Raw genomic sequence first — 16,861 nt, 5'->3', positions numbered from 1 at the left:
TCTGCCATTTCCAGAGCTGCTCTGGTCATTTTCCTGCATCCTGCCCCTTCTATGCGGCTTACACTGAAAACCGTTAGCTCCTCTATAAGGCCACGTTCACACGTACAGTATTTGGTCAGTATTTGTAAGCCAAAACCAGGAGTGGAACAATCAGAGGAAAAGTATGATAGAAACACGTCATCACTAGTGTTGAGCATTCCGATACCGCAAGTATCGGGTATCGGCCGATACTTGCGGGTATCGGAATTCCGATACCGAGATCCGATACTTTTGTGGTATCGGGAATCGGTATCGGGATTAATATCAATGTGTAAAAGAAAGAATTAAAATAAAAAATAGGGATATACTCACCTCTCCGACGCAGCCTGGATTTTACCGCCGTAATCGGGAGCCGTTGTACCTAAAAATGCGCGCTTGAAGGGCCTTAGATGACATCACGGCGCTCTGATTGGTCCGTAGCGGTCGCGTGACCGCTACGCGACCAATTACAAAGCAGTGACGTCACCTAAGGTCTTTCAAGTGCTTGAAAGACCTTAGGTGACGTCACTGCTTTGTGATTGGTCGCGTAGCGGTCACGCGACCGCTACGCGACCAATCAGAAGCTGCGGACGTCTTCTAAGGTATTTCAAGCGCTTGAAAGACCTTAGGTGACGTCACGGCTTTGTGATTGGTCGCGTAGCGGTCACGCGACCGCTACGGACCAATCAGAGCGCCGTGACGTCATCTAAGGCCCTTCAAGCGCGCATTTTTAGGTACAACGGCTCCCGATTACGGCGGTAAAGTCCAGGCTGCGTCGGAGAGGTGAGTATATCCCTATTTTTTATTTTATTTCTTTCTTTTACACATTGATATGGATCCCAGGGCCTGAAGGAGAGTTTCCTCTCCTTCAGACCCTGGGAACCATACAGGATACCGTCCGATACTTGAGTCCCATTGACTTGTATTGGTATCGGGTATCGGTATCGGATTAGATCCGATACTTTGCCGGTATCGGCCGATACTTTCCGATACCGATACTTGTTTCAAGTATCGGACGGTATCGCTCAACACTAGTCACCACTTCTGTATTAATCAGCCACTCCTGGCTTTGACTTACACATACTGAGGTAAAATACTGACCAAATACTGAACGTGTGACTGTGGCCAATGTCACTCTATAAGAGCCTTAGGCCACGGTCAGTATTTGGTCAGTATTTTACCTCAGTATTTGTAAGGCAAAATCAGGAGTGGGTGAAAAATGCAGAATTGATGTTCGATTTCCTATTACACTTTTCCTCTGATTGTCCCACTCGTGGTTTTGGCTGACAAATACTGAGGTAAAATACTGACCAAATACTGATAGTGTAATCATAGTCTTATTCTGAGTCTCATAAACCTACATTGAGAATTGGTCCACACAGAAGATGTGAGAGTCGGCTGATCACAACCACAATCACATGAGGCAGGAAACGGAATGGAGCAGCGCTGGAAACGGCAAACGATGGCAACCGGTAGGTATTTTACCAGTCATTGGTAACCGAGAGGGCAATGAGAAAAACACTCGAGTGCTCCTTTAAGCCATTGATAATGGTAACAAGTAGTGTCTCTCTTTTGGACTGTGCTGAACTAAATACAACTGATAAACTAATAAAACACATTTCTAGATCATAAAAGTATCAGATTGCAAAAATATTTATATAAAAATAAGAGGTTTAATACCGTTGGATTATTAGACTGGATTGTGATGACTTTGTGATTTGGGTGCACTGTGAGATTTATCACTTCGGACATTTTTCGGACATTCCAGGATTTCCTTTCAAACTGGAACTCAAACTACTAAGTACGTGCAGAACGTTGTACGTCCGTCAGCCGTACTCTCCACATATAGCAAGCACTGTTTTATTTTTACCGCCGCAGGTTATGCTTCTAAGATAATCGGAAAATCTCTTCACTTTTGTCACTTAATATCAGTCATTTTGTAGAGATTGGATCATTATTTTTTTTAAAATAGTCTACCAAGGAGGCGTCAAAATTGCTGAAGGGGTTGTCGGCCCTAACATATTGTTCATGACCTATGCATGAGATCATCAGTATCAGATTGGTGGGGGTCCGACGCTTGGCATCTCCGTGTTAGCCGTTACCTGCCTCGCCGGTGGTGGGATGTTAACGACGTATAGAACCAGAACAGTACAGCTCCATACTTATATGTTATTCAAATGAATGGCAGCTAAGGATCAGACCAACGGGCCACTACAGGAGCAAAGAATATCTGATAGTTGGACGTGCTGGGTTTCGGACCCCAATTAATCTATCTTTAAAGGGAACCTGTCACCAGATTTTTCCCATATAAACCACGGCCAGCGCCTGTAAGCCTTCTGTTACAGAAAAATAGAATGCTGTACATATGACCCCAATCTGCTCTGCAAGGCACAAAAAATAACTTTTATTAAAATGATAGACGGTGTGGTCCGATGGTGTAGCTGTTCTTAGTCTGGCTCCTCCTTTCTTTCTACAAGTGCCGTCTTTCTGCTTTCTTCATGATGATGCGTTCTACAGTACGTCATCCACACAGTGTCCTCCATCACTCTCCTGCACAGGTGCACGTCTTTCTATTCTCCTGAGTCCAGAGCAAAGTACTGTAGTGAGCATGCTCCAGGACACTTTAGCCTTTGCCCACGCATGCGCATTACAGCACTTTTCCCTACTGTCATCAGGACAGAGAGAAGTGCGCCTGTGCAGGAGCAAGATGGAGGACACTGTGGATGACAGAAGGCGCGACATCCACATGAAGAAGGGAAGGAGGACGGTGATCGTAAGAGAGGATGAGCCAGATCACGACCCGAGACGCCCAGCGGACCAGACTGTTGGTATAATAAAACCAATTTTTTGTGCCTCGCAGAGCAGATTGAGGACATATATACAGCTTTCAGAATAGAGGTTTAATAGGTGCTGGCCCTACTTTATATGGGGGAAACCTGGTGACAGGTTCCTGTTAAGATAGGAAATCAATGTGCTAGTTCTGGACAACCCCTTTAATGCAAGTTGGCCCAGTGAGCAGAAGATTTATGTGGGTCTTTAGAAACCCTCCTTCCATCCCCTGAGGAAGTTGCACTTGGCCATACATTTTTCCTGCAGGGGTTTCAGAGAGTAGTATTACATGATAACCAGTCCAATGGGCCAGGTTTGATAAAGCAAAATCTGTGCTTTCGTGGTGCCTCTATTAGGTTTGGACTGATGGACTTCACAAGCAGGAAACACCCATCCCTTTGGTGATGTTAAAATTTACGGAAAGGGATTTTGTTAATTTAACAACCTCTTTCAATATTAAATTATGTTATTATAGGGGTTATTATAGGGCTTTACAAGTGTGAGCCATCTTATGGTAAGCCTCATGTCAAGGGATTCAGGTCCCATGGACAGGCCACCAGAACGTGGGCACCAGATACTGTCAACGTATTCTTCGAATCCCCGTCCACCGTCCAGGTGGTGAAGGGAGCAGTTTTTGTAATCACATGAAATCATGAAATGTATCTAATAAAATATCTAAAACAGGGTTATAATCTGTATGCAATCACCACTTTTATATTCTCAATCTGAAAGTACTAAAAATATATATATATAATATTATAGTATTTACAATGGCAGGAAAACCAGAAGGTCATTTCTAAAGCGGCTTCTCCCTGCCGTCATGCCTTCTAATGCCTTGTGATAACACTTCTATGGTATCTCAAAATAGAAAATATTTGCACCTATGATGTATTCCTTGTAGTATGACTTTTTAATTCTTAAATGCTAACATTATGAAAGATAAAAAGTAAAATAAATCTTATAAAGCCTTATATGTCTCCTATCAGAGCTTTTTCTACACAACATCATTTATTTTCGAACTGATGGTGGCAAGTGGACAACCTCTTCATGAAACCTGCTCTGCTGAATCAGACTTTGTAATATCTGATGAGTATTTCTGGGAATGTGGTGATCCATGACGTGGGGGAAATATAGAGTATTGTTAATACTCCAAATGGTGACGTGTTCACAGGACAGACCCGACAAGTCGCTATCCTCAAATCTGTCCATTGCTTCTTGCTTATATCTCTGCATATGTCGTAAGGAAAGTGTCTCTTTTGGTTACTCCCGTTTTCTTAGGTGGATGTACATGATGCCACTCAACATGCTGAGGGGAAAAGCCACCCAAGCCAGAACAAAGCAGTGGCCGAAGGATCCTCCTTCACCCTTATCTTTATGAAACTCTGTCACATGGGTCGCATAGATCACGGCTCCCGAAAATACAGCCAGACCTGCACAAAGGATACAAGTAGTCAGTTATTCGGGATGCTATCTAATGGAGTCCAGTCACAATGCTAAGAGGAATACAACCCAGAAGATTATCACACTCCTAGAATAATTTGAAAAAAAAAGCAAGAATGGGGAGAAGAATTTCAGGACCACCCATTAACCTTGAACTTCTCGCTCATACTCTCCCCAAAGTCAATGCATAGTAGGGCAGATACACTCGATCATGTAGCTGTGGGCACAGGAATCCAGATGTTAAAGGCAGCTGGATTCACCATAGAGAAGGCAGAGATGGTTTTTTACCGTCTCTGGCTTCTTGATCGCTAGAGCTAGACAAAAACATTATATATACTACATAGAAAGCATTGATGGGGCTTTTAGGGCTTTCTCCTTCATACATAGCGGCCATGTCATAGACAAGAGCTGCTGGGTCATAGATAGACAACTCTGCTATGCAGCAATGAGGCTGCATTTTCCTTGTAACTTGGGCTAATACACTAGCCCAAGTTACAAGGGAAATTAAATTAAAAATATTTCAATATTTAAATGCCCCCCTTCCCAAAGATATTTTATTACTTTAATGTGGGGCACAATGTGTAAAATAAATGAAAAAATACATACAAAAATAACAGGTGAAAAATAAAATATATAATAAGAAAAAATACGCCACTCTAAATCCACATTGCTGTTACTATCCCCACCCACCATTAAAAAAAATGGGAAAAACAGACACTTATTTCCTGTATTTTTTTTAAACTGATATCACCTAACCGACAACAAAATAGAACGAATAAAAGTGACTTAAAAATGAAGCCCTGTGTATTGTGGAAAAAAAGCGCAAAACTCACTTGAAAATCAGAAAGCAACACAAAAATAATGCTCTTTAAACTGCATGTAGAGGAAAACCCTCAATTGTGCCTTGATCAGGAACGAGGGTAAATGGCGCGGTCCTAAACTGGTTAAGAAGTACACTATTTACAATCTGTGTTAGGGACTTTGCCTCTGTAAGTATCGGGAGGGAGTCTCAGGGAGGGAGGCTCAGACAGGGAAAGTCTCCTACTCTAAGGGTATGGCTCCACGGTACGGCTTGCCGGCGGGATCGCGGCAGCGGCGAAGCCGCTCGGCGCTAAGCCCCGCCCCCTTTCTGGGACGCGATGGTGCCGGATGTGTACAGTACACATCCGGGATCATCGCACCCCTCGCCATAGGGCCCTGTGATATGCCTTGCGGGGACGCTGCGTCCCCGCAAGGTGTACGGACATGCTGCGTTCTGAAAAGACGCGCAGCATGTCCGGAGTCGCAGGGCCGCCGCGTGCGGGTTTCCACGCATAGTGGAGACGGGATTTCATAAAATCCCCTCCACTACGCAGGAACATCTGGACGCTGCTTGTTTGACGCTGCAGCGTCAAACAAGCAGTGTTTACGTACCGTGGAAACATACCCTTAGGGTAGAGATGGATTTTTAGGTAGGTTCAACTAGGCAGTTACATCTTGCAACATGGGAAAGAAGGAAGCAAAATAAAGCAACTACGGTAAGTATACTGCAAGGATCCATAACTTTGCAAAAAAAAGGTTAGTTACTCTTAATACTTGGTTGGCCACAGACGTGGTATAAATGGAAGGATCTTATATTCACAATAGCATGGTGGAAAATCTATTCTGTGATATTTCCTTAGGTGTTTTAGTCCGCTTCTTGGCTCAATCCATAAATACAGCTATTAAAGGGGTTGTCCAGGACTATTTTTTTTTAATATGAGTCTAAAAACTAGCAGGCAGGAAGTTCCTAACAGATGCTACTACCTTCCTTTGCTATCTGTCACTGGCTCAGAGCAGTCACCGATCACTCCTGCCGGTGATTCAGCTGCTATACTTTAAGGCTGATCTGTTGACGGGATATGACTGACAACGTCATACTGATTCATAGCCGGCTCCCCACAGTTAGGCAGAGGGCAGTTGGTTGTCAATAAGCACGACACAGGCAGAGCGTAAGAGAAACTGCTGCTAGTACTTGCCTGTTCTATCTGGCACTGCCTGAGCAGTCACCCACCACTCCTGCTGGTGATTCAGCTGCTCCACTTTAAGGCTGCTCTGTTGATGGGGTATGACTGCCGAGGTCATACTGATTCATAGCCGGCTCCCCACAGTTAGGCAGAGGGCAGTTTGCTGTCAATAAGCATGACACAGGCAGAGCGTAAGAGAAACTGCTGCTAGTACCTGCCTGTTCTATCTGGCACCGGCTCAGAGCAGTCACCCAACACTCCTGCCGGTGATTCAGCTGCTATACTTAAGGCTGCTCTGTTGATGGGGTATGACTGCCGAGGTCATACTGATTCATAGCCGGCTCCCCACAGTTAGGCAGCGGGCAGCTGGCTGTCAATAAGCATAACACAGGCAGAGTGTAAGAGAAACTGCTGCTAGTACCTGCCTGTTCTTTCTGGCACCGGCTCAGAGCAGTCACCCACCACTCCTGCCGGTGATTCAGCTGCTATACTTTAAGGCTGATGTGTTGATGGGAAATGACTGCACAGGTCACGCTGATTCAAAGCCGGCTCCCCACAGTTAGGCAGAGGGCAGTTGGCTGTCAATAAGCATGACACAGGCAGAGCGTAAGAGAAACTGCTGCTAGTACCTGCCTGTTCTATCTGGCACTGCCTGAGCAGTCACCCACCACTCCTGCCGGTGATTCAGCTGCTCCACTTTAAAGCTGCTCTGTTGATGGGGTATGACTGCTGAGGTCATACTGATTCATAGCCAGCTCCCCACAGTTAGGCAGCGGGAGCTGGCTGTCAATAAGCATAACACAGGCAGAGTGTAAGAGAAACTGCTGCTAGTATTGCCTGTTCTTTCTGGCACCGGCTCAGAGCAGTTACCGACCACTCCTGCTGGTGATTCAGCTGCTATACTTTAAGGCTGATGTGTTGACGGGATATGACTGCCGAGGTCATGCTGATTCATAGCCGGCTCCCCACAGTTAGGCAGCGGGCAGCTGGCTGTCAATAAGCATAACACAGGCAGAGTGTAAGAGAAACTGCTGCTAGTACCTGCCTGTTCTTTCTGGCACCGGCTCAGAGCAGTCACCCACCACTCCTGCCGGTGATTCAGCTGCTATACTTTAAGGCTGATGTGTTGACGGGATATGACTGCCGAGGTCATGCTGACTCATACCTGGCTCCTCACAGTTAGGCAGAGGGCAGTTGGCTGTCAATAAGCATGACACAGGCAGAGCGTAAGAGAAACTGCTGCTAGTACCTGCCTGTTCTATCTGGCAACGGCTCAGAGCAGTCACCCACCACTCCTGCTGGTGATTCAGCTGCTCCACTTCGAGGCTGATCTTTTGATGGGTTATGACTGCCGAGGTCATGTTGATGAGGTCATGTTGATTCATAGCCGGCTCCCCGCAGTTAGGCAGTGGGCAGTCAGCTGTCAATAAGCATGACACAGGCAGAACGTAAGGGAAACCGCTGCTCTGTCTAGGTGGCATCAGCGGAAGCCACTGAATTGTTTGCAGGAGCGGTGTTTGACAAGAGATTGGTGACGGGCAGAACAGTCAGGTAATCAACAACTACCTGCCTGTTAGATCTTAGGCTCATAGTAAAAGAAATAGTCCTGGATATCCCCTTTAATGGAGAATCCTTGCTTTAAGGTTTTTTTTTATGAGACGTTGGGGAATAAGTCTTATCATAGAAACGATGGTCCTTGAACAAGAACCCAGAAATGTCATTCATATTTAATCAGTTTTGTTATATGTGAAACTTTGACAAATTCTCTATGTAAGTGCCACATTAATTACATTCCCTTTGAATCTGTAAAAACTAACAGCACTAATGTAGTGTGAACTAATCATTTATCATCTCCTGCAATGTCTCTGATTTATCATCAAGACAAAGACACTTGAAAATCATTTGTAACTATGAGGATCTCATCCAAAGTTTGCTCAGACAATGCTAAGTACAATCACAGTAAGTAAAGCACGAGCGGGATTCCAGATAGAACAAATCAAGAAATATATCCACTCTGAAACTAAGTAGAAATTGAGGATGTAATACTTACTCGCCAGAATTTGAAAGACACCTGTTGCATAAAAGAGTCCTCCTTTGTCCATGGTATAGAGCTGGCACATGAACAGCATGAAGGAAAAGCTGGAAAACAGGACTGAGAGCACAACCAGAGCCTGAACCGCATGGAACCACTCTGTGGAGGACAGAACACAAACTTGTCATTAACTTTTCTTGTATATGGTGCTCAATGTAATCACCAATTGTTGTCTGTGACACTCACGGCCACTTTTAGTGGAAACATTCTGGCTTGTACATTTTATGGGGTCCTTAGTATGGCCGGGGTCACACTAGCGTAGAATACGGATAAGTGCTATGCGAGAAAACATCGGACCAGTGTTAATCTTTGGGGCAGCTCACATCACTGTATTTTTTCTCTGGGCGTATTCTACGTGCGTGTAAAATTGCAGCATGCTGTGATTGTATGCGTATATCGTACGAGACTCACCAATGCAAGTGTATGGGTGCAAGAAAAAAATCGGACACCACACGAACCATGCGTGTGCGGTCCGATGTTTACGCACTTGTGTCCTTTGAAAAGCTGGCAATTCATGTGTACAGTAAAATCACACTGATAGGTTACAATAGGATAGAATAGATATACACACATAGAATACATAGACATATACAGTTAGGTCCATATATATTTGGACAGAGACAACATTTTTCTAATTTTGGTTATAGACATTACCACAATGAATTTTAAACAAAACAATTCAGATGCAGTTGAAGTTCAGACTTTCAGCTTTCATTTGAGGGTATCCACATTAAAATTGGATGAAGGGTTTAGGAGTTTCAGCTCCTTAACCTGTGCCACCCTGTTTTTAAAGGGACCAAAAGTAATTGGACAATTGACTCCAAGGCTATTTCATTGACAGGTGTGGGCAATCCCTTCAATATGTAATTCTCAATTAAGCAGATAAAGGGCCTGGAGTTGATTTGAGGTGTGGTGCTTGCATTTGAAAGGTTTTGCTGTGAAGTAAACATGTGGTCAAAGGAGCTCTCCATGCAGGTGAAACAAGCCATCCTTAAGCTGCGAAAACAGAAAAAACCCATCCGAGAAATTGCTACATTATTAGGAGTGGCAAAATCTACAGTTTGGTACATCCTGAGAAAGAAAGAAAGCACTGGTGAACTCATCAATGCAAAAAGACCTGGGCACCCACAGAAGACAACAGTGGTGGATGATCGCAGAATAATCTCCATGGTGAAGAGAAACCCCTTCACAACAGCCAACCAAGTGAACAACACTCTCCAGGAGGTAGGCGTATCAATATCCAAATCTACCGTAAAGAGAAGACTGCATGAAAGTAAATACTGAGGGTTCACTGCACGGTGCAAGCCACTCATAAACATCAAGAATAAAAAGGCTAGACTGGACTTTGCTAAAAAACATCTAAAAAAGCCAGCACAGTTCTGGAAGAACATTTTTTGGACAGATGAAACCAAGATCAACCTCTACCAGAATGATGGAAAGAGAAAAGTATGGTGAAGGCGTGGTACAGCTCACGGGCCAAAGCATACCACATCATCTGTAAAACACAGCGGAGGCAGTGTGATGGCTTGGGCATGCATGGCTGCCAGTGGCACTGGGTCACTAGTGTTTATTGATGATGTGACACAGGACAGAAGCAGCCGAATGAATTCTGAGGTCTTCAGAGCCATACTGTGTGCTCAGATCCAGCCAAATGCAGCCAAACTGATTGGTCGTCGTTTCATACTACAGATTGACACTGACCCAAAACATAAACCAAAGCAACCCAGGAGTTTATTAACCCTGCTGTTCTGTTAGGTCAAAAATGACCGTTTTTGAAATTCTATAATGTTATAAAAATTCAGCGTGTGATTCTGAGACTTGAGGCTCCCTGACTTTTCGTCATTAGGGGGGTACTCTCTGTGGGAATTTTTTTTTTTTTTAATTTTTGTTTACTTTATTTGGTACAATTTTTTTTACACTTGTACTGTTCGGTCAAAAATGACCGATAGGCCTTTATTCAGCTCTCCAGACAATTTTTGACAAAAATAAAGGTGCTATCACCTCATTTTGAACTATATATTGCATCTACTACTATTTATCAATGTATCTGACTACTTTTGGTCAGAACAGATTTACACATACCAACATTTTCAAGTTGCGATACAGCCGACGGATTCGCTTCCAGTATAGCTATGCGCAATTTATTTCACTGGTTTTTATTTACCCTGCTGTTCATATAGATCTAGTTCCATTCAGTTGTCAACATTTCATTTTGTAAATCATGATTTTCTGATTTTCCATGTGTTTGCTGGTTGTACAGTATTACACTGTACATAAATGTTAATTTATTTGATTCAAAAAATAAAAGTTTTTGATTTAATTTTTCATCTGATTATTGAAAACCATGTTCACATACAGTAAAACAATGCAACAGGTAATCAAATAACACTTGAATTAGGTACAAATCACAACTTTGTTAGGTCCGGTCAAAAATGACCGGGAACAGTATAAGTGTATAAAAAACAACGTTTTTTGCCATTTTATAGAGAGAAAAGCTTTTTTTTTTTTTTTTTTTGCCTTTGAAAAAAGTATATCTACATAATGTTTGATATTATTACTTATAGTTAACATTTAGATCAAGATTTTTTTTTTATCTGCAAAAATAATCAATTTTTACAAAAATCGAAAAAATACCATGTTCCCTTTTGGATATAAAAAAAATATAAAACAAGCTTTGTATTTATTTTTTTCTGGTATTTGAACAACCATCTTCACAAGCAATATAATAGTGCAAAAACTGTTTAAAAAAACCACTTAGATTAGCTAAAAATGATTATTTTATAAGGGCGGTCAAAAATGACCGGGAACAGTACAAGTGTATGTGAAATCTAAACAGAACAGCAGGGTTAAAGCAAAGAAGTGGAATATTCTTGAATGGCCAAGTCAGTCACTTGATCTCAACCCAATTGAGCATGCATTTCCCTTGTTAAAGACTAAACTTCAGACAGAAAGGCCCACAAACAAACAGCAACTGAAAACCACCGCACTGAAGGCCTGGCAGACCATGAAAAAGGAGGAAACACAGCGTCTGGTGATGTCCATGAGTTCAAGACTTCAGGCAGTCATTGCCAACAAAGGGTTTTCAACCAAGTACTAAAAATGAACATTTCATTAAAAATTATTGAATCTGTCCAATTACTTTTGGTCCCTTTCAAAACAGGGTGGCACCTGTTAAGGAGTTGAAACTCCTAAACCCTTCATCCAATTTTAATGTGGATACCGTCAAATGAAAGCTGAAAGTCTGAACTTCAACTGCATCTGAATTGTTTTGTTTAAAATTCATTGTGGTAATGTCTATAACCAAAATTAGAAAAATGTTGTCTCTGTCCAAATATATATGGACCTAACTGTATATGTCAGTGACACACACATCTATATACGGTATGTACTTATAGTGCATAGATAGATAGATACAAGAAAATCTGGCAAATCATCTGCCGTGTTCTGTAAAATCACTGCAGGAGCCGACAGGATAGAAGAGATGGATTACATGCACTATATACAAATAGAATAGGTAGATATATAGATGTTTGTGACAAATACAATTAGTGCACTGGACTTGTATTTAATTAATAAAAGATTCTTTTTGGGAAAAAAATGACAGAAAAATTCTCACCGTGATCTTCTGTGAAGACACAGAGCTTGAACTGCGGTGACCTCATCACTGCCATTTTCCCACGGGCCAGAGGTCACCGCAGTTCAGCACTGCTGGGAGTCCAGCCTCAGTGACGTCACTGAGGCTACGCTCGCTGCATCTCATTCACCAGTGGTTCTCAGCCTGGACGTTCGCATTTTGGCACCATCCAGGTTGAAAACTAATTATCCCCAGACATGGATTAAGGCGTGGGACAGAATGACGGACAGGTATGGTATTTTGTTGTTTTTTAATTTTACTTTTATTACAGGAGATCGAGGGCTTCGGTGGAATTAGGTGGGGTAGTAAGTATGGTTTAATTAAGAATATTAAAGGAATCTGTCTTTCTTTCATTTAAAGGACTTTTCCTGGGTGTCTGTTTTCTTACAATGTGACTATGGGGTTAGTAATGGGGGCATCTTATTGACGCCTCTCCATTACTAACCTCAGGGCGTGATGTCACCTAACGGTGATATCAACCCCCCTCAACTATTACCCCACTTGCAGGGCAAGTGAGAAGAGCGAGGCTAAGTGTCAAAGTTGACGCATCTTAGACATGCGCCTTTTCTGGGGTTGCTGAGAGCTGATGTTTTTAGCCAGAGGGGGGAAGTGTCCATGGCCCCATACTAGGCTATTATTATCAGCCCGCAGCTGTCTGCATAGCCTTTGCTGGTTATTAATTAGGGACCCCACATCATTTTTTTGGGGTCCTCCATTTTAATAGCAAATAAAGGCTAAGTATACAGATGTGAGCTGATTTTAAAAGCCCGGGAAGCTCCATGGGTATTACCCCCTTCCCAGGCTATAAACATCTGCCCCCAGTCATTGGCTTCCCCTCTTCTGGTTACAAAAATTGCACGGGAGCCCACATAATTTTTTTTCTCCTTCCCATTAAAAAAGGGTCATGGCTGGGTCTTCCAGCAAGACAATGACCCAAAACATACAACCAAGGCAACAAAGGATTGGCTCAAAAAGAAGCACATTAAGGTCATGGAGTGGCCTAGCCAGTCTCCAGACCTTAATCCCATATAAAACTTATGGAGGGAATTGAGTTACCAAGCGACAGCCTAAAAATCTTAATGCTTTAGAGATGATCTGCAAAAAGGAGTGGACCAAAATTCCTCCTGACATGTGCGCAAATCTCATCATCAACTACAAAAAAGTCAGACTGCTGTGCTTGCCAACAAGGGTTTTGCCACCAAGTATTAAGTCGTGTTTGCCAGAGGGATCAAATACTTATTTCTCACTGCAAAATGCAAAGAAATTTATATAATTTACACAATGTGATTTTCTGGATTTTATTTTTGATATTCTATCTCTCAATGTTAAAATTAACCTACCCTTAAAATTATAGACTGGTCATGTCTTTGTCAGTGGGCAAACTTACAAAATCATCAAGGGATCAAATACTTATTTCCCCCACTGTATATGTATATATATATATATATATATATATATATATATATATATATATATATTTCCTTTGAAAACAATGTGTAAATGACAGAGAATTGCCATATGTAAAAGCTCATGTTAAAATCACATTGCAGTCGGATGTCATACAGATACATAGATGCGAGGAAATCGCATCATCACTTTGCAAATGGATTACACATGGTTGAACATACGGAGAACACTCATGTGACTCTCGGCAGGGAGACTCGGACCGATTTTTCGAATGGTAAGTTTGACCCCAGTGTTATGGACTGGTAATTTAGGAGCGACATGCGACTAGCTCTGAGCAGGTGGTAACTATACAGACCGCAGTTCCTGATCTTAACACAACACTAGCAGTAGCCGTGGGATGTTCCTGTCACTCCCTGGACACCTCGTCACAGCCGGAGAACTAGCTACCCCTAAAGGTAGGAATAGGAAAGCTATCTTGCCTCAGAGAAGATCCCCAAAGGATAGGACAGCCCCCCACAAATATTGACTGTGAGAGGAGAAGGAAATGACATACGTAGTATGAAACAAGATTTAGCAAAGGAGGCCACTTCTAGCTAGATAGATAGTACAGGAAAGAACACTGTGCGGTCAGTAATAAAAACTAGAAAAAGTCCACCGCAGAGATATGCAAAAATCTCCACACCTGACTAAAGGTGTGGAGGGCAAAATCTGCAGCCCAGAGCTTCCAGCTTAGCTGAATAGATCCATACTGATAAGCTGGACAAATGAGCAAAACATAGAATGTGCTGAACAAATAAGTCCACAACAAGTGGACTGCAAAAGGACAAGCAGGGACTTATCTTTGCTGAACTGGACAGAGTGTCAGTGAAATCCAAAAGAGCAGTGGCTCCAAGCAGGAACAATTGACAACTGGCATTGATTGAGGGATAAGGCCAGACTAAAATAGCCGAGCCAGAAAGACGATCAGTGGAAGCAGCTGCTGATGCTAAATCCAAGAAGCAGCTATACCACTCAAAACCACAGGAGGGAGCCCAAGAGCAGAATTCACAAAAGTGCTACTTACAACCACCGGAGGGAGCCCAAGAGCGGAATTCACAACAGTACCCCCCCCTTGAGGAGGGGTCACCGAACCCTCACCAGAGCCCCCAGGCTGATCAGGACGAGCCAAGTGAAAAGCACGAACCAAATCGGCAGCATGGACATCGGAGGCAACCACCCAAGAATTATCCTCCTGGCCATAACCCTTCCACTTAACAAGATACTGAAGCCTCCGCCTCGAAAGACGAGAATCCAAAATTTTCTCAACCACATATTCCAACTCCCCCTCAACCAACACTGGAGCAGGAGGATCAACAGAGGGAACAACGGGTACCACATATCTCCGCAACAAAGATCTATGAAAAACATTGTGGATGCAAAAGAGGCTGGAAGGGCCAAACGAAAAGACACTGGATTGATAATCTCAGAAATCTTATAAGGACCAATAAACCGAGGCTTGAACTTATGGGAAGAAACCTTCATAGGAACATGACGAGAAGATAACCAGACTAAATCCCCCACACGAAGCCGAGGACCAACACACCGACGGCGGTTAGCAAAACGCTGAGCCTTTTCCTGAGACAACGTCAAATTGTCTACCACGAGTCCAAATCTGCTGTAACCTGTCCATCACAGAATCTACACCAGGACAATCAGAAGGCTCAACCTGCCCTGAAGAAAAACGAGGATGGAAACCAAAATTACAAAAAAAAGGCGAAACCAAAGTAGCCGAACTGGCCCGATTATTAAGGGCAAACTCGGCCAACGGCAAGAAAGCCACCTAATCATCCTGATCAGCAGACACAAAGCATCTCAAATAGGTTTCCAAGGTTTGATTAGTTCGCTCAGTTTGGCCATTTGTCTGAGGATGGAACGCAGAAGAAAAAGACAAATTAATGCCCATCCTAGCACAAAAGGCCCGCCAAAACCTGGAAACAAACTGGGAACCTCTGTCAGACACAATATTTTCCAGAATGCCATGCAAACGAACCACATGCTGAAAAAACAATGGAACCAAATCAGAGGAGGAAGGCAATTTAGGCAAAGGTACCAAATGGACCATTTTAGAGAACCGGTCACAAACCACCCAGATAACAGACATCCTCTGGGACACAGGAAGATCCGAAATAAAATCCATGGAAATATGCGTCCAGGGCCTCTCAGGAACAGGCAAAGGCAAAAGCAACCCACTAGCGCGGGAACAGCACGGCTTAGCCCGGGCACAAGTCCCACAGGACTGCACAAAAGAACGCACATCCCGCGACAAGGAAGGCCACCAAAAGGACCTAGCCACCAAATCTCTGGTACCAAAAATCCCAGGATGACCGGCCAACACTGAACAATGGACCTCAGAAATTACCTTACTTGTCCATCTATCAGGAACAAACAGCTTCCCCACAGGACAGCGGTCAGGTTTATCAGCCTGAAATTCCTGAAGCACCCGCCGTAAATCAGGGGAGATGGCAGAAAGAACCACCCCTTCCCTAAGAATGCCAACCGGCTCAAGAACTCCAGGAGAATCAGGCAAAAAACTCCTAGAGAGGGCATCCGCTTTAACATTCTTAGATCCCGGAAGATATGAAACCACAAAATCGAAACGGGAGAAAAACAGGGACCATCGAGCCTGTCTAGGGTTCAGCCGCTTGGCCGACTCGAGGTAAATCAAATTCTTATGATCGGTCAAGACCACAACGCGGTGCTTGGCTCCCTCAAGCCAATGTCACCACTCCTCAAATGCCCACTTCATAGCCAACAACTCCCGATTGCCGACATCATAATTGCGTTCCGCAGGCGAAAACTTTCGGGAAAAGAAGGCACATGGTTTCATCAAGGAACCATCAGAATTCCTCTGTGACAAAACGGCCCCTGCCCCAATCTCAGAAGCGTCAACCTCAACCTGAAAAGGAAGAGACACATCCGGCTGACGCAAGACAGGGGCAGAAGTAAATCGGCGCTTAAGCTCCTGAAAGGCCTCAACAGCCTCAGAGGACCAATTTGTCACATCAGCACCTTTCTTCGTCAAATCGGTCAGGGGCTTAACCACACTAGAGAAGTTGGCAATGAAACGGCGATAAAAAATAGCAAAGCCCAAAAATTTCTGAAGGCTCTTCACAGATGTGGGTTGAATCCAGTCATGAATGGCTTGGACCTTAACAGGATCCATTTCTATAGACGAAGGAGAAAAAATAAATCCCAAAAAAGAGACCTTCTGAACTCCAAATAGGCACTTAGACCCCTTCACAAATAGAGCATTATCACGAAGGATCTGGAATACCATCCTGACCTGCTTCACATGAGACTCCCAATCATTGGAAAAAATCAAAATATCATCCAAATACACGATCAAGAATTTATCAAGATAATTGCGAAAAATGTCATGCATGAAGGACTGAAATACAGAAGGAGCATTAGAAAGCC

The 16,861-nt window shown here is 43.3% G+C and overlaps 1 protein-coding gene across 1 annotated transcript in view; it reads right to left on the bottom strand.

Moving 5' to 3' along the window:
• Window positions 1–1,972: 1,972 nt before the first annotated feature.
• EMP3 (epithelial membrane protein 3 (MAM blood group)) overlaps window positions 1,973–16,861 on the bottom strand; it is a 51,575-nt gene continuing 36,686 nt past the window's right edge. Inside the window, exons 4-5 of the mRNA XM_077259493.1 lie at window positions 8,323–8,463; window positions 1,973–4,277 (exon numbers count right to left, since the gene is read on the bottom strand). Coding sequence (XP_077115608.1) covers window positions 4,108–4,277; window positions 8,323–8,463 — 311 coding nt within the window. The 3' untranslated portion in view covers window positions 1,973–4,107. The remainder of the gene's footprint in view (window positions 4,278–8,322; window positions 8,464–16,861) is intronic.

This window comes from Ranitomeya variabilis, chromosome 4 (genome assembly GCF_051348905.1).
Source record: "Ranitomeya variabilis isolate aRanVar5 chromosome 4, aRanVar5.hap1, whole genome shotgun sequence".
Taxonomy (NCBI): domain Eukaryota; kingdom Metazoa; phylum Chordata; class Amphibia; order Anura; family Dendrobatidae; genus Ranitomeya; species Ranitomeya variabilis.
This window is presented reverse-complemented; position numbering and strand designations above follow the sequence as displayed.